Raw genomic sequence first — 27434 nt, 5'->3', positions numbered from 1 at the left:
ACTTCTCTCAGCATGTCAACTTCCGTTTCTCCTAAACCAGCAAATCCTGGACTCAAAAGCACACAGCTTTATATCACAGCAAGGCATGTCATCAAGGCCCAAGGACCCGAGCAGCTGTGTATGAAGATGAGAGAATACGATACAATTTTTGAGTATTTAGTTTTCAAGCCCCCTTGGAAAGTGGAAATAATTGAGGAAGGCAGCTCTTAGCCCACTCCAGGGAGCTTTAGGCACCACTCTCACCCACAAGCCCAGAGGTGGATGGAAGGGCCATCCTTTTTTTCATTTGGAGAACCAGAGCCTCATATCCACAGAGGCCCGAATGGCTTTCCACCAGTCCCCTTGCATGGCCACTCCCCTTTACAAAACAAATGGTCTCCCTGCTCTGAACCGCTCCCTTACTTAACCAAGTTAGTCAAATTCTCTTATCCTACTGGAAGGAGAAGAGCTCTTTTTGTGGTATGCAAAGGCATATGAAGGAAGAACCCACATTTGATTTTGCACCAGGGTCCAATTTTACAGCACTTTTTCCTGAATAGTTGCAATAACTAGTTGTAAAACATAATGAAAGGGCAAAAACCTTTAAAGTTGGTGGATCTGTTCTCTCCCCTCTTCCTGATGCTGGTGGAGCTAGTTTCCATTGTGGTTAGTCTCACATTCTTATGAAAACACATTCACCAACTTCTGGTGCAGGATTGTAACAGGGAAGAACTAAATCGGACTCCATGTTGGATCTGTTTCTTTGACTGTAACCTTTGCTCTTTGTTGCTTTTGTTATTATAATCATACATAATGACCTGCCACAGGGAACCCTGCCCCTCTGCCTGAATGTTAAAGTGCCTTTGTTCAGGTCACAGGGAGACAATCTGACCCTGCCCACCTGTGAATGGCTGCAGAAAAGAAGAAATTAACACATCCCCTTCCCGATGATGGCCAAGCCAGATAAAACTAATGCATTACCTTTTTACTTTACTTCCTCACCTCCTCCCCCTCTCTGTTCTATAAAAGAAACTGGCATCCAGACCCCGATAAGATGGTTTTTGGGAGACCCTAGTCTGCAGTCTTCTTGGTGTGCCGGCTTTCCGAATACAGTCGCTGTTCCTTGCCTCAACACCTCATCTCCCGATTTATTGGCATGCCGTGCGGCGAGCAGAGTGAGCTTGGACTCGGTAACAGGATCAGCTACATAATATATAGGGCCCAGTACAAAATTAAAATGTGAGACTCCCTGTTCAAAAGTTATTAAGAATTTCAAGACAGCAATAGCAAAGCATTAAGCCAAGTGTGGGACTTTTCTAAGCACAGGTCCCTGTGGAGTGTATCGTTTCCCTGCTCATGAGGTGGCAAGCTATGTTCTGTGCTCAGCTCTCTAACCACAGATGCTCATGAACCGGTCAGGGTCAGGGCAGGAAACAACCATCCTGACCAAAAGCAACCCAGTTCAGAGATGCAAATCTCCCTCCAGCACATCCATCCTTTTACATCCACCTTTCCCCCACATCTTTTTTTTTTTTTAGTCAAAAGTTCATAGCTTTATTTATAACAACCAACAACTGGGCATGCTCTATGGCACATCAACAAGTTAATGGATAAGCAAGTTGTCGAATAGCAATAAAGTTGAGTACAAGTTAGCATTAAGAATTAAACTATCGGGGCTTCCCTGGTGGCGCAGTGGTTGGGAGTCCGCCTGCCAATGCAGGGAACACGGGTTTGTGCCCTGGTCCAGGAAGATACCACATGCCGCGGAGCGGCTAGGCCCGTGAGCCATGGCTGCTGAGCCTGCACGTCCGGAGCCCGTGCTCCGCAACAGGGGAGACCACAACAGTGAGAGGCACGCGTACCACAGAAAAAAAAAAAAGAATTAAACTATCTATAATTGTAATAACTTGGGTGGATCTCAATATGATTGAGTGAAAAAAGGATTGTTAAAAAGAACACTGTATTATTCCATTCATATAAATTTTAACCCATTGCAAAGTATCTACAGTGACAAAAAGCTGATCAGTGGTTTCTGAAGGATGGTGACAGGGGTGGTAATCAGGAATTACAGTGTTGCATTAAGAAACTTTTGGTGGTGATAGATATGTTCATGATCATGATTGTGGTGATGATTTCAGCCTTATAAAAAGCTTATAATATATAAAATATTTTATAAATATCAAATCTCATCTTCATACACTATAAATATATGCAAGTTATTGTATACCAAACCTCAATAAAGCCTTAAAAAAGTGTATTGTCCCAAAATGAATATATCATGGAAAATAAATACCACATAATAAAATGTGCCTTTTGTCTATGTCTCCTACTGTTTCCTAACATTGAGTTATGAAATAAATCCAACTTTGTTTCACAGCAGCATAGTGTCAATTAAAATCATTAGCTGAGGTAAGGTTTAATTCTCAAAACCAGTCTTTCAATTTCAGTTTCCTTTTCTTTTTTTTGTTTTTTAATTTTTTTTTTATTGGGGTATAGTTGTTTTACAATGTTGTGTTAGTTTCTACTGTTCAGTGATGTGAAGTAGAGTTCCCTGTGCTATACAGCAGGTTCTTATCAGTTATCTGTTCTATACATATTAGTGTATATGTGTCAATCCCAATCTCCCAATTCATCCCAACCCCCCTTTCCCCCCACATCTTACATAACTATAAGACACTTGGTGGAAGCTTTCCTAGGATAAAAGGATAGTCTGCTTAAGTCTTAGTAGTGTTCATTTTTTTCCTTTTTTTTAATTGACGTATAGTTGATATACAATATTATATGTTACAGGTGTACAGTATAGTGATTCACAAATTTTGAAGGTTATATTCCATTTATACTTATTATAAAGTATTTTCTATATTCCTCCTGTTGTACAATATATCCTTTTTTTTTTGGCTGCGTTGTGTCTTCGTTGCTGCACGCGGGCTTTCTCTAGTTGTGGCGAGTGGGGGCTACTCTTCGTTGCAGTGCACAGGCTTCTCATTGTGGTGGCTTCTGTTGTTGTGGAGCACGGGCCCTAGGCGCGGGCTTCAGTAGTTGCAGCACGCAACCTCAATAGTTGTGGTGCACGGGCTTCGTTGCTCCGAGGCATGTGGGATCTTTCCAGACTAGGGATCGAACCCATGTCCCCTGCATTGGCAGGTGGATTCTTAACCACTGGACCACTAGGGAAGTCCCGTACAATATATCCTTGTAGCAAACCTAATAGTTTGTGCCTCTTAATCCCCTACCTCTATCTTGCCCTTCCCCCCTCCCTCCTAAAGTGTTCATTTTTGCCAGCTAGAAATTACTTGCAGCTTTCACAAGAGTTTTAAATTTTTCTCAGCTTCTACCCATTAAGGTTTACAGTACTTAGTGTCTGAATTTTAGCCTGGGCCCTCTGGACAAAGTTGTGAGTCCCTCAAGTCCATGGGCCTCAATGGGAAAGAGCTACATTGGCTTGGTCTTGCCATTGAAAAAAAAGATTTTTTTTTTTTTTTTGGCTGTGTCGGGTCTTAGTTGCGGCGCACGGGATTAGTTGCCCTGCATGTGGGATCTTAGTTCCCTGACCAGGGATTGAACCCTTGTCCCCTGCATTGGAAGGCAGATTCTTAACCACTGGACCACCAGGGAAGTCCTGAAAAAGCAAAACATTATTGTATTGTGTGTGTGTGTGTGTGTGTGTGTGTGTGTGTGTGTGTGTGTATCTGGCCCCTGTATCTAGATGCTTTCAGTTAACTCTTGTAGGTTTTCCAGGTGTGCAAACCAAATCACCACAAAAAATGTCATTTGCTTCCTCCTCTCTATTTCTTATATCTTATTCTGTCTCTTGCCATTTTACATTTGCTGTAGTGCAATTTCTTTCTTTTTTTTTTTAAAGCTCTTCCTGAGCCATTTGTTTCCTTTTTTTAAAATTAATTAATTAATTTATTTTAGCTGCTGTGGGTCTTCACTGTGGCACGAGGGCTCTTCATTGCAGCCCACAGGCTTCTCTAGTTGTGGTGCATGGGCTCTAGAGTGCAAGGGCTCAGTAGTTGCGGCATGCGTGCTTAGTTGCGGTATGTGGGATCTTAGTTCCCCAACCTGGGGTTGAACCTGGGCCCCCTGCATTGGGAGTGGGGAGTCTTAACCACTGGACCACCAGGGAAGTCCCTGCAGTGCAATTTCTTTTAAAATTAGCTGACAAATGGGAATTCCCTGGCGGTCCAGAAACTCTGCGCTTTCAATGCCAAGGGCCAGGGTTTGATCCCAGGTCAAGGAACTAAGATCCTGCAAGCTGCACAGTGTGACCAAAAAAAAAAAAAAATTTTTTTTTTAAAGTTACCTGACAAATACATCTTAATATCGTTTTGTGGAAAACTTGAAAGTTTGTGAATAAAGTTCATCTAGAAAAATAAATACCTAGGAGCAATAAAGAAAACTGAGGAAAAGAAGAATATTTAGGAGGGACTTGCCCTACCAGATATCAAAATATTCTATAAAATTATGGAAATTAAAGCAGTACAAATTCTGGCACAAACAGATCTTTGGAAGAAAACAGAATGTCCAAACAAATTAAATTTGTACATATTTAGTTATGAAGGAGTGGCATTTCAAGTCAATAAAGAAGTGATAGGGCTTCCCTGGTGGCGCAGTGGTAGAGAGTCTGCCTGCCGATGCAGGGGACACAGGTTCGTGCCCCGGTCCGGGAAGATCCCACATAATGCGGAGCGGCTGGGCACGTGAGCCATGGCCACTGAGCCTGCACGTCCAGAGCCTATGCTCCACAACGGGAGAGGCCACAACAGTGAGAGGCCTGTGAACCGCAAAACAAACAAACAAACAAACAAAAAAATATATATATATATATATATAGCCATAGGGACTTCCCTGGTGGTCCAGTGGCTAAGACTCTGCACTCCCAATGCAGGGGACCTGAGTTCGATCCCTGGTCAGGGAACTAGATCCCACATGCATGCTGCAACTAGGAAGTCTGCGTGTTGCAACTAAGCGTCCATGTGCTGCATCTAAAATATCCTGCATGCAGCATCTAAGACCGGGGCAGCCTAAATAAATAAATATTTTTTTAAAAAGAGCAAAATGTATAATCTATCAAAATTTAAAATACACATATCCTTTGACCCAGCACTTTTACTTCTAGGAAGTCAAGTTACAGAAACATGGGTGAGTGCTTAAAAATCTGTTCATTCCATCTTTGTGTTAAATGATGTAATTGTTCAACAACAGGATACTGGTTGGATAAATTGTGGAATATCCATGTAATCCATATAACATAATACATGAAAAGAATGAATTGGATCTGCATATGCTGATATGGGAAAAGATGTCCATAAACACAGTGAGGAATGAACAAAGCAAGCTGAGGAACAGAACAGAGAGTAAGATTCCACTTTTTAAGGAACAAGATGTGCACAAAGGTTGCATGACATCACCTTCTCTAACTCCCATTGCTGAATCACTCTTTACCCCTTACGCTAAATTATTTTTCTTTAGAGTATTCACACACGTTGGACATTGCGTTTGTTTATTGTCTGTAGAAAGCTCCATGTGTACAACGACTTTATTTGTTCAATGCTCTGCCTTCAGTTCCTCAAACATTTTAATTGAAAAACATAAATTAAAAAAAATGGAGACACAGAAACATACATACATATATATATTTCAAAAAGTTATCTATACGCAGACCTACTAGAGAATGGACTTGAGGACACGGGGAGGGGGAAGGGAAAGCTGGGACAAAGTGAGAGAGTGGCATGGTCATATATACACCACCAAATGTAAAACCCATAGCTAGTGGGAAGCAGCCGCATGGCACAGGGAGATCAGCTCAGTGCTTTGTGACCACCTAGAGGGGTGGGATAGGGAGGGTGGAAGGCAGGGAGATGCAAGAGGGAAGAGATATGGGGATATATGTATATGTATAACTGATTCACTTTGTTATAAAGCAGAAACTGACACACCATTGTAAAGCAATTATACTCCAATAAAGATGTTTTAAAAAAGTTATCTATATTTCAAAGACTGGATTTAAGAGAATAAATTTCTATGACTGACACTAAATACTAAAATATCCTTAATTAATATTTGTATAATCTTTTTCCAGTTGAAAAAGCAGTTTTACCTATATAGCCTTATAACATCATTATGAAAAATATAAACAACATATATTTGCATTTTATAATTTGCTAAAGTCATTCTTTTTCTTTTTCTTTCTTTTTTTTTTTGCGGTACGCGGGCCTCTCAGTGTTGTGGCCTCTCCCGTTGCGGAGCACAGGCTCCAGACGCGCAGGCTCAGCGGCCATGGCTCACGGGCCCAGCCGCTCGGCGGCATGTGGGATGTGGGATCGTCCCGGAGAGGGGCACGAACCCGTGTCCCCTGCATCGGCAGGTGGACTCCCAACCACTGCGCCACCAGGTAAGTCCTAAAGTCATTCTTTTTCAATTGATGGTCCCAATCTTGTTGAACTCATTCCTTTTCATTTTGCTATCCAAACTACTTCTAGTGTCCTGAACAATGCAGTTTTATTCATTTATATTTATATTTATATATATATATATAAATTCATTTGTATATAAAGATAGATAGATGGATCCCTCATTCGAGAATGTTCTTCTCTGACTCTCCACGCAATATACGTGGACCCATCCTTAAAATCCCTCATTCTGACCGATCAACCTGCCTCATTCCTCTCCCTCAAACTACAGACGCACACAGGAAACACAACAGACCAGGCCCTAACCACTACTTGCCCCAAAAGCTGACCCATTAACTCTCCAAGCACGACTGGTCCCGCCCACGCCTACGGACTCCGGGGTTCTAAGTCCCCGCCCCCTCCGAGGAGTTTCCCAAAACCCAGCGCGGCAGGCCTCAGCCGCGCTAAGATGGCGACTCCCATGCATCGGCTCATAGCCCGGAGACAAGCGTAAGTTAGGGCCGGAGTCGGGCCGCTGGGCGGGCTGGGGGCGGGGAGAAGCGCGTCAGCCGGCTAGTGAGCGGGCGACGGTATGCGGGGTCGGTGTGGGATCCTCAGCGTGGTCAGGCGGAGGTTGGCCGTTTTTCTCACACGTCGCCTGCCCGCGAGGGGCTCGGGCCGGGGCGGTAAGTTTGATGTCTGTGGATTAGCGATTTCGTGGAAGACGGCTGCGTAAGACCAATGGGCGGGACCTAGGGGGTGCCTGAAGAGAGTCTCGTGTTTGGTTCCCGCGAAGGGAACGCCCAGGAGTTGGTCGCTAAGAGTTCTATGCCCCTTTGCCAACCCGGCCGCCCACCCCACGCGTGACCGGGCGAAGCCTGTAGCCCTCGTCCAACACCGCCTACTCTCGCCGACGTAAACCTTCAGCTTCCTGTGCAGCCTCCAGCCCACTGGCTTTTCCTGCCCCATTCCTATCGCCTTCCCTAGGAACAGCCTGACTTTTCTGTCAAGCTCTCTTCTCACTTTCTGCCATTCATTCTCCAACAAATATTAATTTATGCATTACCTATCGCTCTATGCCGGTATTTGGGTGTAAGTAAAAAGAGGTGTTCAAGACGGAATCCCTGCTTTCAGGAAGCTTACATTCTATTGGTGGAAAGAGTCGATAAACTAAGCATTTTAAGTAAATACAGTTGATGATAAGAGCTTTGAAGGAAATAAGAGGTGATGGAAAGAGAAAAAGGTACAGGTTAGGTTGGTTGGACTGGAAAGGCATCTCTGAAGAGATGGTATTTGAACAGAGATCGGAAATGTGAGAAAGGAACCAGTCATGAGAGGATTTGGGGAAAGAGCACCCAGACTAGCATAATTGTTTTGAGACAGCAAAGAACTTAGTTTTTAAGAAACGAAAGATGGCCATTGTGGATAATGAGCGAGAGAGAATAGCACAAGAGGTTTTCTGTGAACAGATAATGCAGGAGTTTGTGCCAGATGTCCCTTTCTTGTGAAACCTTTTTTTCTTCTATCAGTCTGCATACCCAAACAACGTCCGACACTTTTTCACTCTGTCAGCTTTTCATGGCATCACCATTTGCCCGTTAATAATATATCGCTCACAGTCTGCTCTAATGTGTATATTTATATTTCTTTTTAAATAAATTTATTTATTTTTGGCTGCATTGGGTCTTCGTTGCTGCGCGCGGGCTTTCTCTAGTTGCGGCGAGTGAGGGCTACTCTTCCTTGTGGTGCGCGGGCTTCTCATTGCGGTGGCATGTCTGGTTGGAGAGCACAGGCTATAGGTGTGAGGGCTTCAGTAGTTGTGGCATGTGGGCCCAGTAGTTGTGGCTCACGGGTTCTAGAGCTCAGGCTCAGTAGTTGTTGGCGCACGGGCTTAGTTGCTCCATGGCATGAGGGATCTTCCCGGACCCAGGGCTCAAACCCGTTTCCCCTGCATTGGCAGGCAGATTCTTAACCACTGCTCCACCAGGGAAACCCCTGTATTTCTTTTTTTTTAATTAATTTATTTATTTTTGACTGTGTTGGGTCTTCGTTTCTGTGCGAGGGCTTTCTCTAGTTGTGGCAAGCGGGGGCCACTCTTCATCGCGGTGCGCGGGCCTCTCACTATCGCGGCCTCTCTTGTTGCGGAGCACAGGCTCCAGACGCGCAGGCTCAGTAGTTGTGGCTCACGGGCCTAGTTGCTCCGTGGCATATGGGATCTTCCCAGACCAGGGCTCGAACCCGTGTCCCCTGTATTAGCAGGCAGATTCTCAACCACTGCACCACCAGGGAAGCCCTGTATTTCTTTTTATATTTATATTTTTTATTCTAAGAGCCCTGATACTTCTCTTCTCCCTTTCATCAGACTACCTCTTATGCCTGATGAGGTTCCTTGAACATAAGGATAAAGACTTAAGGAATCAGAATGAATTAGTAGTATGCTTGGTGGAGGAAGAAGGCTTTGAAGTCATATGGTTCTGAGATCAAGAATGGAGTAACAGTAATACTTAATAGATGTGCAGCAAATGATGTCACCAGGGTCTAATCTCTCTCAGGTTTGCCCTTTTGGGTGTTGGTTCCATACTTGGTTAGATCACTCCTTTGGTCCTAAGATGGCTGCAGTATCTAGGGTCCTTTATATCCTTTCAGCTTCAAGTTGATAGCATCTCATTGTCTAGGTTGGGTTACATACCCTACCCTGAACCATGTCTATGGGATTATGAAGCTTTGATTGACTTGGATCTCATTCTCTTCCCAGGATAATTGAATGGATCCTTATAAACCAATGGGTGGTAAAAAAATAAAATAAAAATAAACGAATGGGTGGGTAGGTCAGAGGAGGTAATGATTGCTAGATTGACAAAACCAACCAATGTCCACTTAAATATGAAGCTGAAAGTAAGACTTCTGGTGCTTTTAACATAAGTTTTGGAGTATCACACAGTTAAACAAATGTTCTATTTCTGCAGTATGCTTGTATTTGGTACATGAGCTACACAGAAGTAAAAGACAATCTTAGCTTTAGGAGCTTCTAGTCTTACTGGAAAGAAAACATGGTGTATAATGAAACCTGTCATGGTTTGCAGACTGTCGGGACAATTCCCAGGGAGTTGGAGAGGGAGGGCCTTTAGAGGCAAGGGGAGTCCAGGAGAATTTGGAATATTTTGGGGGGGGAAAGCAGACGAGGAGCCTTTACTTTTCATTTTATATTCATCAAAAAGATTTAATTTTATTTATAAAGAGCATATAGCACTTCCATAAGAACAAGTCTTAAACTACAAGTTATGAGAAGTGAGAAAGTACTATTGACATTGTTTTTAAAAGTCTTTGGACTAAAGGAGGAAAGGGGGGAAATTTGAACTTTTCATTCAGCAGATCTTTCAGGGACTTAACTTTGAATCAGATTTCACTCACATATAATTATATGCAGCATGAGAAGATAGGAGTGAGTTATAGAGCCCTATTCTACTCTGAATGTGTTTAAGGCACTTGACCCATGTGATTGCTCCCCAGCATAACAGAGATTTTCCAGGTGACATGGCTGTACTGCTGCTGGTAATCTGAGAACCCCTGGCAAACAGGAGTGGTGCTTAAGGACTGGAAGTAGGCAAATGCTGTTTTGATTTTCAAAGTGAGAAGGGTAGATTCCACAAACCAGACCAGTGAACTTGATATCCATTCCAGCCAAAATTCTGGCTCGATTTATTAAATACGTGCAGAAAGAAAAGCCAAGATCATCAGGTATCAAGTCATTACAGATTGATACCCTTTTTGCCTTTTAGGTATTTGGATTTCAAAAAGCCATCTTGAAAAGTCTCTCACAATATTCTTGTGAAAACAGAACAATTAGGTACATCAGTTGAACATCATGGACAAAGAGTATTGTTTAATGGGTTTAAGTAAATATATAGAGGTATCCCATGGTGGCCTGCAGAGTTTGGTCCTCAGTTTGGTCTTGTCAACATTTTTATAAATGACTTGGATGAGGACACATGTGCGTGTTTATCAAACCTGCAGTTAACACAAAGCTGAGAGGGATAACTAATACAATGGATGACGCAATCCCAATCCAGAAAGGTCTTGACAGGCTGGAACTCTATGTTGAGTCTAACAAGAAGAAATTTAACAAGGGTAAAAGTAAGTATTGTAATAGTATTTTTTTAAAATTTCCATGTCCAACTGTTTGTTGCTAGTATATTGACTTTTGTATGTTGACCTTGTATCCTGTGACCTTATTAAACTCATTTAGTAGTCCTAATAGCTCCATTTTGGATTCTTAGGGATTTTCTAGGTAGATAATCATCATTTATATTATATTTTTTGTTTATTTGGTATGTACATTTTTAAGATTTTTGTTGCATATTACCAAATAGCCCTTCAGAAAGTATCTGCAACTTACATTCTTACCAGCAATTAAGAATGTGTATCTTACTACATTTAGGGTGCCCATTCTCCATCTTTGCCAACAATCGGCTTAAAAAACAGCTTTGCCAATCTGACAGAAATGGTATCAAAGAAGGTGGTTTCACCCAAAAAGGCTGTACCATTAAAACACTTCCTTAAGCCTTAGCTTAGAATATAGAAATGGAATATTATTAAATAGGGTATTCAGGGCTTCCCTGGTGGCGCAGTGGTTGAGAGTCTGCCTACCGATGCAGGGGACACGGGTTCGTGACCTGGTCCAGGAGGATCCCGCATGCCACGGAGTGGCTGGGCCCGTGAGCCATGGCCGCTGAGCCTGCGCGTCTGGAGCCTGTGCTCCGCAACGGGAGAGGCCACAACAGTGAGAGGCCCGCGTACCACCAAAAAAAAAAAAAAAAAAAAAAATAGGGTATTCATTTGAAAAGAAATAAATGCTGATCTTGTGTTTATTTTGAAATTATAGGTGTGCCTCATTCAGTATTCTATCTGGAAGATTTAAGTATTTTTAGGGGTGTTAATGTTTAGAACATCATAGGTGGGCTTTAGGTATTGGTGAATGTTTTGTTTATAACAACAAAAAGCAAACTCCACAGTGCTGGTAGATAATATTTTTAATGGCTGTGATCTCAGGTTATAAGTTTCTTAATATTGGGAAAACAAACTATGAGTTGGAGAAGACTTTATTTCCTTGATTCTGAGAGGCTTCCACACTCCTCCATATTTTCATTGTTAGGAAATATTGTGAAAGGCTTTGAAATGGATTAAAAAATAAAGATTACTGGCTGATTTGTCTAATTCCCTGTCCTGGCTAGTGACTCTGTGAGGGCCTGTGCCTCACTGTCTTTGATATATATATATATATGTTTTGTTTTTTGTTTTGTTTTTTAATTTATTTTTGGCTGAGTTGGGTCTTTGTTGCTGCGCGCAGGCTTTCTCTAGTTGCGGCGAGCGGGGGCTACTCTTGTTGCGGTGCGCGGACTTCTCATTGCGGTGGCTTCTCTTGTGGAGCACGGGCTCTAAGCACGTGGGCTTCAGTAGTTGAGGCTCACGGGCTCTAGAGCGCAGGCTCAGTAATTGTGGCCCACGGGCTTAGTTGCTCCGCGGCATGTGGGATCTTCCCAGACTCACGGGCTTGGTTGCTCCGCGGCATGTGGCATCTTTGCAGACCAGGGCTCGAATCCGTGTTCCTTGCATTGGCAGGCGGATTCTTAACCGCTGCGCCACCAGGGAAGCCCTCTTTGAGCTATTTTAAAATGACTCTGTAAATTGTAGAAAGCTGGTAGAAAAGATTCTTACCCATGAAAAGACAGTACAACTGATTCTTGCCCTGTGTCTATTGACCAGTTTTGTTTGGGTTTTTTTTGACCAGTTTTTAGCTATCTGTAAATTCGTTTCCTGTGTTCCTGATTGCTCATATATGTGTGTTGTTTGGATTCTGTTTTGAACCAACTGCAACATCTTACTGGTTCCCTTATTAATTAATGATTAAATAAAACCTTTGACATGTGTTCACTTTATATTTATATGAGAGTCATGATTTTACATTTTTTACTAATTATCCTTTAATGTTTTTGAATTTATTATTTCTGGAATGCATATCACAATTGTGTATATATTAAGTGTGTTAGTGGTTCTTTTTGCCTGAAAAGTGGGCAACTTAATATTAAGTCCATAGAGTGTTTTATTATTGATAGCCTTAACAATTTGCTACATTACACATTCAGATAAGCTCTGAAGTTATAGTCGTGGTTCTGGCAGTTGCTTACTGAAATTTATGAACTATTACTATTATGGTAAAAAGCTGACTCTTCTTTATTATCTTTCAATACTACCACTCAGGACTTCCCTGGTGGTGCAGTGGTTAAGAATCCGCCTGCCAATGCAGGGAACGCGGGTTCGAGCCCTGGTCCGGGAAGATCCCACATGCCGCGGAGCAACTAAGCCCGTGCGCCACAACTACTGAGCCTGCGCTCTAGAGCCAGCGAGCCACAACTACTTGAGCTCACGTGCCACAACTATTGAAGCCTGTGCACCTAGAGCCCGTGCTCGCAACAAGAGAAGCCACCTCAATGAGAAGCCTGCACACCACAACGAAGAGTAGTCCCTGCTCAGCAACGAAGACCCAATGCAGTCAAAAATAAATAAATTTATTTAAAAAAAGAAACTACTACTGAGTAGTATTTCCTTGCTTGAAACATTAGTTCTTCATGTTAGGATTGGCTTAATTTTTGAACAAACGCTAAAAATAAATTACTGTCAAAATTACAGAAGCTGGCTGATGATGTGGGAATTCATTAATGAAAAGCATACTATAAACAATATATGTCCTCTTAAACCCTTGCCTATTTAAACAGTCAGTCATTTTAGAAACATTTACTGAACACCAATTATGTGTTCTCCAGGGATAAAAAGGTGACTGCTCTAGGTCGAAATTAAGAATCTAGCATCCCATCATGCAACCATGTTTTGAGAAAATTTAAATTGCCATGTTTCGTTAGTCCAGATAATTGATTAGCCTAATGTGTGGATTGATATTCACAACTCCCATTTATTTGTCTATTACTTTATGCCAGATTCCTTACTGCTTTCTATACAAACATCCCAGTCTGTAGAATGGGGATATTGTTCTCAAACTCATTGGGTTATCATGGGGATTAGATGTATTTATGTATAAATACTACTTAGCTAAATTCCTGGCACACAGTAAGTATAAACCACGGTTATAGTCTTATCTAATTCTCACAATAACCTAGTGAAGTAGATATTATCCCATTTTTTAGAATAGAAACTGAAGTTCAAAAACTAGCTTGCTAATGAGCCTAAAGCTGTGTAGTGCAAGAGCCAAGATTTTAAAAAAATTTTATTGTTGTGAACTATAACACATCTACAAAAAAGTTCAGACAACATAAATATGTCCTTAATAGGTAATGTTTATAATTCTTTTTTTTCTTTTTTTTTCAATTTTTATAATTCTTAACCCATGTAACCACTACCCAGATCAAGTATTTAATAAAAAATTGCCAATATACTAGATGCCACCAAGCTTTCCCAATCACAACCTCCTCCCTCCTTCCTAAAGTAACCACTATCCCAACATTTATGGTAATTACTAACTTGCTTCTGTTCTGTGCTTTTACCATCTAACTATTCACTAGAGTTTAATTTTGCCTGTCTTTAACCTTTACACAGAATCAGACAATTTAGATTCTTTTGAGTTTAGCTTCTTATATCTAAGCTCCATCTGAGTTATATTAAGCTGGAATTTGTTCATTTTTATCACTATGAAGTATTCCAGTGTATTCTATACCACAGATCATCCATTCTTTGATATTATTTCCAATTTAGAGGATTTTACAAATCTTGTTGTTAAGAATATTACTATAGTTCTTCCTCTTCCTCTTCCCTACTTGAACAAGTCAGTCCTAAAGCCATGAGGTGGTATAGATCCATGCAGAGGACTGACTTGGCGCTGGAGTATTAGAGCTGAAGGGGAGTAACTAGGGCATCCACATAGGGACGTGAACTGGCGTGCAGTGCCAGCAGGGTGCAGAGGGCATCCAGTTGAGTGAAGGTCCAATGCAGGGCACCAGATCCCAAGCAGAGTGAGGGGGGTTTCCACACAGGGAGGGCCATTTAACACAAGTTGTCACCCTAGTGGGGAGAATGTCTCCATGGGGGAGGGGAGGTATAATTTGATGTGGGGTGGCACAGTCTAAATAGAAAGAGAAATGAGTTCATGTGAGGTGGACTGGCCCGGCAGTGGAAGTCAGAGCCCAAGCAGGGTGAGGAGCATGTTCACATGGGGAGTGTGGGAGGACAGCAAAGGGCAGAGTACCAGAGCCCACATGGAGTAAAGAGGGCATCTGTAAGGGGGAGGGGGCAACAATGGGCAATTGGTTTCATAAGACAGATTGACCAAATAACTAAATCTGTTAAGGATAATGGGAGCCAGATTTCTCACTGAAGGAGGAGGAGGTATGGGGAAGGAGAAAATAGAGTAAATTCTGTGAAGTTGAATTGGAATTAAAGGTATCGGTATGAATTCATGGTTTTCAAAATATATAGTTAAATATAGCTGTAGATGTGTGTATTTGATACATGGATAGTAATGTGTGTGTTGTTCCCTAGCTCTGTCCACTGAGGGTAACTGGGAGCAGCAACATTCCAGTTACAGTGAGCACATGTGTGCCCTGATCTTGACTCTGAATGTCATCAGGGTTCCATCAGGCTGATTTCAGGCCTGGAAAGGCCTGATTTTAGGACAGGGAAAGTATAAGATGAGCCTGGAATTTTTTGTTGTACCAGAAAGCAAGGAAGTGCTCAAAGAATGAAGGAACCATGTCAAAAGAACACAGAATCCAACTTGGAGGGATTCCCACTGACCAAATCTAGGGTAATCTGAGCATCAAAATAAATCATGGTAATGGATAGTAACTCATTCAATAAAATAGAAAAATAGACTTCATACTGATAGATGAATAAATGAACTAAAAATTTAATGAGCAGGATATTTATGTACTTTCAAATACCAACCCACAAAATACTTATTAATTGCTTTATTAGATATTAATTATAGTTGTATAACAAATTACCCCAGAATTTAGTGACTTCTAACAATAAACATCTCAGTTCTGTGGTCAGGAATTCAGGAGTGACTTAGCTGCGTAGTTCTTTTTTCTTTCTTCTTTTTTTTTTTGTAGGGGGGGCTGCCTCAGGTGTTAGTTGTGGCACGCGGGATCTTCATTGAGGCATGCGTGATCTTTTGTTGTGGCGTGTGAGCTTCTCTCTATTGGCATGTGGGTTTTCTCTTTTCTAGTTGTGGCACGCAGGCTCCAGGGCACATGGGCTCTGTAGTGTGGCACGTGGGTTCCAGAGCACATGGGCTAGGTAGTTTGCGGCTCGCGAACTCTAGTTGAGGCGCAGGAGCTCAGTAGTTGTGGCGCGCGGGCTTAGTTGCCCTGCGGCATGTGGGATCTTAGTTCCCCAATCAGGGATCGAACCTGCGTACCCTGCATTGTAAAGCGGCTTCTTTACCGCTGGACCACCAGGGAAGTCCCAGCTGAGTGGTTCTGACTTAGGTTCTCCCCACATGTTTGTGGTCAGGATGTTGCCAGGGGCTGCAGTCATCTGAAGACTTGACCACAACTGGAGGATCTGCTTCCAAGATAGCTATTCACAGGGCTGTTGGCAGGAAGCCTCAGTTCCTCACTACGTGGGCCTCCCTAGAGGCTGCTTGAGTGTTTTCATGACATGGCAGCTACATGAGCTAATCTTTAAAGTCACGCTCCATCACCCTGCTTTATTCTGTTAGTTAGAAGCAAGTCACTAAGTCTTAGCCACACTTAAGGGGAGGGTAGTTAGGCTCCAACCCTTGAAGTAAGGATATCATAGAATTTGTGGACATAATTTAAAACCACCTCAATTACAAAAGGACAAAAAATAACTTTATATTGCAAAATCTGGTTGACCCTCCATAATGAAGGGATCAAAACGAACATCATCAGTAACAAGACAAATTGTAGTCTTGTGTCACCTGACAGGAATACAGTGAGAAGAACACGGCACATTTCTGTTATATTCCTGCCAAAAATACATGGCTTGAATCTAATCATATAGAGATATCAGATGTTGTAGCCAGCCTCCAAGATGATCTCCAGTGATCCCTGCTTCATGTGTACTCTCTTCCAGAGAGTACCAGAGTTGGTCTGTATGACCAGTAGAATATAGCAAAAGTAATGGTATGTCATTTCCAAGATTGGGTGATAAAAGACTGACTTCTTTCTTGAGTTATCTTGGTTACTCTCCCTGGGTAAAACCATGTTGTAAGCAGCCCGATGGAGAGGCCAGCAGGTAAGGAACTGAAGCCTCCCGTTAGCCACATGAGTGAACTTGGAAGCAAATCCTCCAACTCAAATTGAAGCACATTCTACAAAATAACTGGCTGTAATCATCAAAAAGTGTCAAGGTCATGTAAAGCAAGACACAGGACTGAGGAACTCTTCCAGAAGAAGGAAGAGACATGACAACATGTGCAACATTGATGCAGAACTGGATTTTGCTAGAGAGAATGTTTTGGGGACATTTGATGAAACTTAAATGGGGTCTGAAGATTAAACTTAAATGAGATCTTGAAGGTATCAACATTAACTTCTTGATTTTGATGGTTACATTGTATATATGAGAATGTCCTAGTTTATAGAAAACATGTAGTAAAGTATTCTGGTTTGATGAGGCATCAGGTTGGCAACTTACAAATGGCTCAGCAAAAACAGTTCACAAATGATTTAGGAAAAATAGTTCTTTGAACTGTACTTAACAGCTTTTCTATAAGGTTGTGACTATTTCAAAACTTTTAAAAGCTACGTAAAGGAAAGCAATATTCCAATATTCTTACACATGTTATCTGGTATAGTTTTTTGTAGATTTCTGTTGTGTAAGTACCTGCAAGTGGAATTGCTGGACTGTGGAGTATGCATTTCTTCAACTATAGTGGTTTTTGCTTTTTCTTATGTTAGTAATGAGCACCTTTTCATGTGTTTATTAATTTGTTTCCCAATCCCATTTTTGTACTGCCTTTCCATCTTCCACTTTATCTTATTTTTCTATTGTACATCATTTCCTTAATGATTCATAAGAGTTCTTTGTATACTTAAGATGAAGCTGTTGGCAAAATGTGTTACAAATATCTTCTCCCACTCTTTGGCTTCTCTTTTTACTCTCTTTATAGTATATTTTGATGAACAGAAATTCTTAATTTTTGAAAATTCTTAATTTTAGTAATTCTAATTTATCAATCTTTTATGATTAGTGCTTTTTGTAAAATTAATGTATTTATTTATTATTTTTGGCTGCGTTGGGTCTTCGTTGCTGCACGCAGGCTTTCTCTAGTTGCAGTGAGCGGGGGCTACTCTCCATTGCGGTACGCAGGGTTCTCAGTGCGGTGGCTTCTCTTGTTGTGGAGCACGGGCTCTAGGCACGTGGGCTTCAGTAGTTGTGGCACATGGGCTCAGTAGTTGTGGCTTGCAGGCTCTAGAGTTCAGGCTCAGTAGTTGTGGCGCACGGGCTTAGTTGCTTCGCAGCATGTGGGATCTTCCTGTACCAGAGCTCGAACCCGTATCCCCTGCATTGGCAGGCGGATTCTTAACCACTGCACCACCAGGGAAGTCTTAGTGCTTTGTTTTTGTTTCTTAAGAATTCCTAACTCAAATATGTCACTTTTTTTATACTATCTTTTAAACCTTATTGTTTGACCAAGTTTGTAATCATTTTGGGCTTATGGTTAAGTCTTATTTTTACCATGTGCATAACCAGTTGTCCCTACATCATTTATAATCTAACCTTTCCCCCCACTGCTCTTTAATGCCATGGTTGTCATAAATTGTTCATGTATACATTAGTCTATTTCTGGACATTCTGTTCTGTTCCACTGGCATATTTGTATATATTTGCTCCAGTCTCACATTGTAAGTTATTATAGCTGTATCATAAGTCACTGTCTTTTAGTTTTTTCTTTCAGTCTTATTGAGATATAGTTGACGTACAGCACTGTATAAGTTTAAGGATAATGATTTGATTTACATACGTCATGAAGTCACTGTTAACAATAAGTTTAGTGAACATCCATCATCTCATATAGATACAAAATTAAAGAAACAGAAGAAAAAAGTTTTTTTCTTGTGATGAGAACTTTTAAGATTTACTCTTAACAATTTTCACGTATAACATACAGCTGTTAATTTCATTAATCGTGTTGTACATTACATCCCTAGTACTTATTTATCTTATAACTAGAAGTTTGTACTTTGACTGCCTTCATCTGGTTGCTGCTCCCCCTATCCCCCACCTCTGTTAACCACAAATCTGAACTCTTTTTTTATGATTTTTTTGTTTGTTTTTGAAATATCATTTACCTACAACACTACGTTAGTTCCAGGTGTACAACAAAGAGATTCAATATTTCCGTACATTACAAAATGATCACCACAAGTCAATTTATTTTAATCTAAGTCTTCCCTACTTGTTCCTTTATAAGGGTATTTTGGCTATTCTTGGCCTTTTGAATGTCCATATACATTTTAGGGAATAAGTTTAAGTTCCATACCAAACAAACACCTGTTGAGATTCTGATTGGCATTGCTTTGAATCTATAGATCAGTTTGGGGAGAATGGACAGTTTTTACAATATTGAGTCTTTCAGTCTATGAACATGGTAATCCTTTTACTTAGCTACTTATTTAGATGTTTAATTTCTCTCAGTAATGTTTGTTTTCTGCATAGAATTCTTGCACATATTTTCTTTCACTTATTTATAAGTGCTTGTTATTTTTCAGAATGTTATAAATACCACCTTTTTTTTTTTTTTTGCGGTACGCGGGCCTCTCACTGTTGTGGCCTCTCCCGCTGCGGAGCACAGGCTCCGGACGCGCAGCCTCAGCAGCCATGGCTCACGGGCCTAGCCGCTCTGCTGCATGTGGGGTCTTCCCGGACTGGGGCACGAACCCGTGTCCCCTGCATCGGCAGGCGGACTCTCAACCACTGCGCCATCAGGGAAGCCCATAAATACCACCTTTTAAATTTTTATTTTTAACTGTTTTTGTTAAGTAGAAACTCAATTGATTTTTATGTGTTGACCTAATATCTAATAGAAAGTTTGGCAAACGATAGTCCACTGAATCCTGCCTGCTGCCTGTTGTAGGCTTGCAAACCAAGAATGCTTTTTACATATGTTTGTATATATATGATCAATTTGATGATAGAGAACACTAATTTTGAACCTCAATTGAGTGAAATGTTATAGAAAAGAATTCCATTCTTCTCATTAATAAACCTCTTTTATTTGAAATATTTTCATTAATAAAATATTTGTAGAAATTTGTTTTCTCTCTTGTGATATAAATACCTTTGTAATATATTAAATTTTGCCTCTTGGTCTGCAAAGCCTAAAATATTGACTCTCTGACACTTTATAGACAAAGTTTACTGACCCCAATATAAAACCTTCCTAAACTCACTTATGAATTCTAATTATTGAAAAATGTTTTGGGACTTCCCCGGCAATCCAGCGATTAGGACTCCACGCTCCTAATGCAGGGGGCAAGGGTTTGATCCCTGGTTGGGGAAGTAAGATCCCACATGCCGCATGGCAGGGCCAAAAAAAATTTTTTTTATCTGTAGAGTCTGTTGGATTTGCCATTTACATGATACATCATCAGTAAGGAATGACAATTTTATTTCTTCCTTTCTAATTCCTTTATCTATTTTTCTTCACTTGCCACACCTTAATTCAATTTCAGGGACTGAGATTTTTCTTAGTCTCCTAGGTGACTAGAATCTGGGCTGCACTTGATAAGCAGTTGCTTTATTCTTAGAGTAAAGCCCTTCGGAGTCCCAACTCTGAATGCATAATTTGTCTCCCTTGCTCCTTGTAAGTGATGCTTGCTTACCCTCCTGAGTTGGGAAAAAAAACCAGAGTTGACTTAAACGTAGGACTGACCACTCTGGGTTTCCAGCTTCTTCCATATCTTGGCTTGGTTATTCTTTAATCTCTTGTTAGTTCTCTGATACCTCGAGCACATTGTTAAAAATGTTTTGACTGTCTTTTCTAAAGTTCTGAGCTGAAGAGTTGGTCTGAGTTACCTGGTCTGCCATTACTGGAATGGAATTGAGGAAAGAAGATTTGTACTCAGTTCTGTCTAACTCCCAGGTCCATGCTCTTAACCACTTACTATATTGCTTTGTGATTAAATCTAACAAATAATTTAAAGTGTAAAATGATGCTTATTTTTGGATTGTACCTTTACATAAGCATCATTTTATGCTTATATTGTTTATGCTTCTCATGACAGAAAATGTCAGGTCAAAAATTTAAGGCCTGTATTCTATTTTTTACTCTGCAGTGAAGCAAATAAACAACATGTAAGATGTCAGAAATGCTTGGAATTTGGGCATTGGACTTATGAATGCACAGGAAAAAGAAAGTACCTACACAGGCCTTCAAGAACAGCAGAACTAAAGAAAGCTTTAAAAGAAAAAGAAAACAGATTATTATTACAGCAAAGGTAAGGTTACATATGGTATCCAAAGGAATATTTATTTGTATTTATAAAATTTATTAAGGGACTAAATATCTCACGGTGGTTATCCAGATTTAGATTATATTGTAATATTAGCTAATGTTTAATGAGTGTTACTGTGTGCCAGGCACCGTACTAAGGTCTTTACAAGTATTAGCTTATTTCAGCATCACATCTATACCGTTAAGGTAAGTACTATTATAATTCCCATTTTACATATGAAGAAGCTGAGGCATGGAGAGATTCAGTAACTTGCTCAGTGTCACACAGCAAGTAAGTGGAAAAGTTAAGTGTTAAACCAACTAGCCAGTCTCCAGAGTCCATGCTCTTAATCACTTTGCTTTTCTTGCCTCAACTGCCAATGAAATGACAGCAGAATACTATGAGGTAGATTATATGAACTGATATGGAAAGATATCCAAAGTAAGTACCCAAGATACTTATACTAAGTATATAAACAAGGTAGAGAACAGTATATATAATATACTATCATTTATGTTAAAAAGGAAGAAAAAAGGAATAATGGAGCTTTTTTGGGGGGGGAAATATAAGTGGTTGATAATAGTGGTTCTTTTCTAGAAGGACAACTGGGTAGGAGGGAAAAATTGTTATTTATCCTTTTATGCCCTTTGAATAAAGCTTTTCAAATTCCCATGAAATAAGTAAGCTTATGTGTTTCAGAGTAACTGAAACAGGAAGGTGTCAGGTCTACTTAGTGCTGCATATTAGAAGTAGCACCTTCATGAGGACCGTTAGCAATATAATAGTGTCTTAAACATCTGGATTTTCCAGGCAACAGTCTTCCAGTTTGTGGACAGGAAGGCTCTTCAAGGGTTATACAGGAATAGACAGGTAATCAGTTTCTAGATTATCAATATTCATATATGTTTCTTCCAAAGATAAATCTGTATGAGACCTTGCCTACCCCTCTCTAATTTCACAAAAGAAAGGCATACCTCTCGCCTATCTCTAATCTTACCTTGGTATATTGTGCTCATGTATAAAATCCTAGAGACTTTTCAAAATACTGGTGTTTGTAAGAAAGTAAAAGGCCCAAATTATTGGGAGCAAGTTCTTTTGTAATTTTTTTTCTCAGCAAAATTGAAGGAGGATCTAATTGAGTTGTCAATTTAAAAGTATATTTTAATGATACATTGTTACGTGACTTGTGGAATATAACATGGGAGGAATTCAGAGAACTGAGTGACATTGCTACAGCAAAACTCTTTCTATTCCCATCTACCTGTTCAGGTTAACAAGCTTTCTCAGGGTGCAATCTGTAAAAGTTAAATATAGGAATTAAATTGATACTGAACCCTGTCATAGTCAAGCAATAAGATCCATGGATACATAAGCTAGGGAAAAAAAATCCATGTCATTAAGAGGTACAGTTCCAGTGAAATTTTTTTATGTATAATAGTTACAAAAAGTTATATTTTACATTGTTTTAATCAATTTGTATAGTAGTAATGATAATAGTAATTCAACTCAGAATTTTTAAACACTTTTAAAACCTTATGATCACAAGTAATTAAAAGATACAATATTAAGTTATGTCTATATTTTTACTGCAGAGAAATGTAAGTGATCACTAAAATTTTCAGGCATGAAAATATATTAGGATACATTCTGTGGGGAAAGGAGAATAAAAATTCAAGTTCAAAGAGGAAAAAGGACAGTGTAAAAGTACCAATTGTTAAAGATAAGCTTGTTCATTTATTTTTTTAAAATTAATTATGATACATATCAAATTTTGTGGTATTTACAGTTACCAAAATGATGTAACGATTTTCTTTTTAAAATATCAATATTTAATATATAATATGCCAGACTTTATAAACTTTGAGGGGAAAAACATAATTTTTCAAACTTCTTTTATTAGGAATGTAAGCAAAAAATGTTTGAAGACCTCTGTCCTAAAGAATAAAATATAAGAGTTATGAATAATTTCATTTCAACATTTACTTTTGTTTTTCTAGTTGTATTACACAACTATCTTGGTCTTAAAAATACATAGAACTACATGAATTTTAGTTTTGGCTCTGTTACGTAAAGACTGCTGATTTTTTGGTTCAATGATAAAATTATGGAAGTGTGTGAATTTCAGTGATCTTGCATTCTTGTGGTGTGACTTAACAAATGTACTTCTACCACTTATTTTACTGCAAAAATTACAATTCTCCAGTAAGTAATTCCATCGTGTAAAACAGCTTTACATAAATACATATTTATATTTGAGGACCCAGGAAATAAGGATATAATGTTATCTAGGAAATATAGAGAAGTTCAGAATATAAAAATGTTAAATTTACAGGACAGTATATAGTAATAGAAGTAAATCTGTAATTTGAAAGCCTGATTTACTATGCATGTTGTTTGGCAGCTGTATAGCAGCAAGCCATTTGTGTATTTCACTCAGAAATCTCCAGACTTTGTTCTTTATAAATAATGTGAGGGAACACAGTCTTGAAGTATTAAGTCTCTGGTTCTTAAGCAGTAAATAACTGAACGTTTGGGGGACATGCAGAAAAAGAAGTATTTTGTTTGTTTGTTTGTTTTTGTTTTTTGGCCTTTCCTCGTGGCATGCAGGATCTTAGTTCCCAGACCAGGGATCAAACCCGGGCTTCCTGCAGTGGAAGCACAGAGTCTTAACTACTAGACTGCCAAGGAAGTCACAAGAAATAGTTTTTAATTATTTTTTAATTATTTTTACTTTTTATTTTTATTGGAGTATAGTTGATTTACAATGTTGTGTTCGTTTCAGGTGTACAGCAAAGTGAATCAATTAAGAAATAGTTTTTTAAATTAAAGGTTGCTTTTTTTTTATATGAAATGGCCATTTATAATACCATTCTAGAAACCCAAATTATAAATTACAGCTGTTATGCTATTACTTGCTTTGTTCTGTTGTTCACTAAATAGTCGATTTAGCCATGTCAATCTAAGTTCAAAACTAAAAAAGAGGGGCTTCCCTGGTGCCACAGTGGTTGGAAGTCCGCCTGCCAATGCAGGGGGCACGGGTTCGAGCCCTGGTCTGGGAGGATCCCACATGCCACGGAGCAGCTGGGCCTGTGCGCCACAGCTGCTGAGCCTGTGCTCTGGAGCCTGTGAGCCACAACTACTGGGCCTGTGTGCTATGGCTGCTGGGGCCCACGCACCTAGAGCCCATGCTCCGCAACAGGGAGGCCACCGTGGTGAGGGGCCCGCACACAGCAAAGAAGAGTGGCCCCTGCTCGCTGCAACTGGTGAGGGCCTGTGCACAGCAACGGAGACCCAGTGCAGCCAAGAATGAATAAATAAAATAGATGAGTTGGGAAAAAACTAAAAAACAATCAAATTGGTGCGTTTGGTCATCTTAACTACTAACTTAACCTCGCTTCTAAAGTACAGTTGATAACATTTGTCTTGCTTAAGTGCTGGTTAAGTTGACTGTATGTACCATATACACCTGCAACAGGAAACTTTCCTCTTGATTATAGCAATAAACACTGGACTCTCAGTACATGTTATAAAAGACAAAGTGTTTTTCCAATGAAAAAAGTTTTGGGGATAGCAGAAGCATTTGAGCTGTTTATAATCACTGTATTAACAGGAGCTTTTTCCCCCCTTCACATTTATCAGCATTGGAGAAACTAATGTAGAAAGAAAGACCAAGAAAAAAAGGTATGTGTGGCTTTAGTATTATATAGATAATATATAATACTAGTTGGAGGGATGGGGTGTGTGATTTTAAAATAATAGTTAAAAGATTTGGATCTGAAGTCTCTTGTTTGCAATTCATGATTAAATATCATCCTGTTTTCTGATATGTTCCTCTGTTTACCTATCTGGAGTTTCTTCCTTCATTTATCCTTTTTCTCCAACTTTCTAGAGTCCTTATACCTGGAAATAGTAATTTCTCTTGTCTTAGATTAGGAAATGTTATTAGAGTGGTAAGAAATTATTGACCAGCTGTATCTGGTATAAAGTAGTTAAGGTTATGAAGCATTTACCACTCTACATGAGGTTTAAATAAACCCAGTTGTTAAACTGCAACTTTATTCTAACATCATTCACTCTGGAGCATAGTATAGTAGATACACTTATCTCAGACTCCACCCAAGAGAGTTAAATTGCTGTAGTAAAAGACCTTGTGGTTGAGGGGAGAGGGTGGGCACGGTGGGGTTATTACAGTTAGGGAATCCTCAAAACATCAGATCTAGAGATAACATGCTAGCAAAGCTTCAGTGTATATATATATACATAATACTCAAGTGAAATTGCTTTTAAACATTCTATTAAATGTCAGCTTCTCATGCATATAATTGTCTAATAGGTCTAAGAGTGTAACTAGTTCCAGTAGCAATAGCAGTGACAGTTCAGCCAGTGATTCTTCGTCAGAGAGTGAAGAGACCTCTACCTCATCCTCCTCAGAGGACAGTGACTCTGATGAAAGCTCCTCCAGTTCATCATCTTCAGCCTCCTCCACAAGCTCTTCCTCGTCCTCCGATTCAGACTCAGATTCCAGCTCTTCCAGTAGCAGCAGCAGCAGCACAAATAGTAGCTCTGAGGATGAACCACCAAAGAAGAAGAAAAAGAAATAGAATTGTTCCATCCATGTTGGACTGATGGACTAAAAACGTTAATGCGATTCTCAGAAGGGAATTTAGAATGTGTTAAGACCAAATAGGTTAACTGATCAAAATTTTTAGAGTTCAAAAGTTTCTAAACGTTTTACATTGTAGGAGCATAAAGAGTATTAATAATGGATTATATATATAAAGACTTTTTTATTTTAGGGGTGAATTTTTTTTTATCTTTAAAATATATCTCTAAAATTAATCAAAGCTGAAATCTAGTAAATCTTTTTTTTTTTTTTTTTTTTTTTTGGCGATACGCAGGCCTCACTGCTGTGGCCTCTCCCGTTGCAGAGCACAGGCTCCGGACGCGCAGGCTCAGCGGCCATGGCTCACGGGCCCAGCCGCTCTGCGGCATGTGGGATCCTCCCGGACCGGGGCACGAACCCGTGTCCCCTGCATCGGCAGGCGGACTCTCAACCACTGTGCCACCAGGGAGGCCCCTCTAGTAAATCTTTTTGTGATGAAACCTATCTTTTCTCCCTGTGAAATAAATGCCATACTTTGTTACATGTTAGTGCTATGTATCAGACACGTTTTCAGGATAATGCATCAGAATATCTATCTGGCGGTGAATTTCTAATGCTTTTGGCTGTATGTTACTATGTAAGATTTAATACCTCTATAAGCTTAGAGTTTTCCTACTGTTAATACATGTGCTCTATTTTTATGTTTATGTTCAGAAAGTTCTTCTGACTTCTTCTTCTAAGTGAAAAGTTCAAGGAATCTATTAATAAATTTATACCTTTTTGATGGTACAAGTTTTAAGTTACTGTGTTGTATCATTCATTTTCTTCTGGTTCTTAGAGTTACCCTTTTATGACAAAAATTATTCTAGAGGAACTTAAAAAGGAACAAAATTCTGAAACTACATAGGACTCTAATCTTGGTGCCTTTTGATAAATTCATTGTATCAGAAAAGAAAACAGTCATTTAAAAAGCTAACTTAGGGCTTCCCTGGTGGCGCAGTGGTTGAGAGTCCTCCTGCCGATGCAGGGGACACGGGTTCGTGCTCCGGTCCGGGAAGATCCCACATGCCGCGGAGCGGCTGGGCCCGTGAGCCATGGCCGCTGAGCCTGCGCGTCCAGAGCCTGTGCTCCGCAATGGGAGAGGCCACAACAGTGAGAGGCCCGCATACGGGAAAAAAAAAAGCTAACTTAAGTAAAAGTGATATAAATACCTTTGTGTGTTGATATGCTTAAAAGGTACCATTCAAAGGGGGAAAAAATGGTAGGAGGAAGAGAGGTAATTTTTACAGAAAATTAGAGTGATGTTGGTTGCCTTTTACTAAAATATTAAGTTTTCATAAAGATTGCCTTTTACCATTTTGCAATTGTGGTATGACAGTTCATATGGTAACTGGTCGTATATGACAGTCTACTGCATAAATATGAATGACTTGGATTAATCTGGTGTGTTGACATAGCATATACACAGTTGACATCTAGCATGAAAGTTTAAAAAGAAATACTGCACAGTATTTCTTAAAAGTAAAGTACCAGGCCATGGTGAAATTATTTGGTTTAACATCACATTATTTTGTGATGTCTTTTAAACTTTTTGGAAAGAGGTATCATTTGTAGAAAAATCTTGATTTGGGTTAAATATAGGTTTTTTAAAACTACAGATGTTGTCTTTTTATATTTTTATGGAAAAGCAGTAGAAAATTACTTTTGAAGAAAATGGACTTCTATTTAAATGTTTAAGTATATGTATGTTGTGAGCTTAAAGAGCTGTAATTACCTGTTTTACAGAACCGTTGCTTTCAATGATTGTAAATAAACTCTCAAAACATCATTTTAAGGCTCCATACAGAATGTGTCAATTGACAGGCAAATTTAATAAATTACTAACGAAATACAGTTTACAATGTAATCTCTGTAAGGGCAATTTTAGCAGTTAAACTTGGAAGGGAAACAAATGTGTACATAGGTTACATCACTTGCAGTTAA

General features: G+C 39.7%; 1 protein-coding gene and 1 long non-coding RNA gene across 2 annotated transcripts; both read left to right on the top strand.

Annotated features, from left to right (window-relative positions):
* The first annotated feature begins 12 nt into the window (after positions 1-12).
* Positions 13-27434, top strand: ZCCHC10 (zinc finger CCHC-type containing 10). The gene is made up of 5 exons (XM_060146345.1): positions 13-152; positions 6741-6884; positions 20690-20851; positions 24488-24529; positions 25182-27434. Exons 1-5 carry the CDS (start codon positions 13-15, stop codon positions 25447-25449), a joined length of 756 nt encoding a protein of 251 aa, XP_060002328.1. The 3' UTR covers positions 25450-27434.
* On the top strand, positions 6944-12957 carry LOC132518240 (uncharacterized). Its single transcript, XR_009539887.1, has 2 exons — positions 6944-7060; positions 12633-12957. It is a non-coding gene; the product is annotated as an uncharacterized LOC132518240 (long non-coding RNA).

Source organism: Lagenorhynchus albirostris, chromosome 3 (assembly GCF_949774975.1).
Source record: "Lagenorhynchus albirostris chromosome 3, mLagAlb1.1, whole genome shotgun sequence".
Classification (NCBI taxonomy): Eukaryota; Metazoa; Chordata; class Mammalia; order Artiodactyla; family Delphinidae; genus Lagenorhynchus; species Lagenorhynchus albirostris.
The sequence above is the reverse complement of the archived record's forward strand: the minus strand, read 5'-3'. Positions and strand labels throughout refer to the sequence as shown.

Bases quoted from the DNA above. Each gene is read 5' to 3' on its own strand.
- ZCCHC10 (XM_060146345.1), top strand. From the start codon at position 13: ATGTCAACTTCCGTTTCTCCTAAACCAGCAAATCCTGGACTCAAAAGC. The intron at 6,885-20,689 runs GTAAGTTAGGGC...TTTACTCTGCAG, and splicing joins CTCATAGCCCGGAGACAAGC to TGAAGCAAATAAACAACATG. The intron at 24,530-25,181 runs GTATGTGTGGCT...ATTGTCTAATAG, and splicing joins AGAAAGACCAAGAAAAAAAG to GTCTAAGAGTGTAACTAGTT.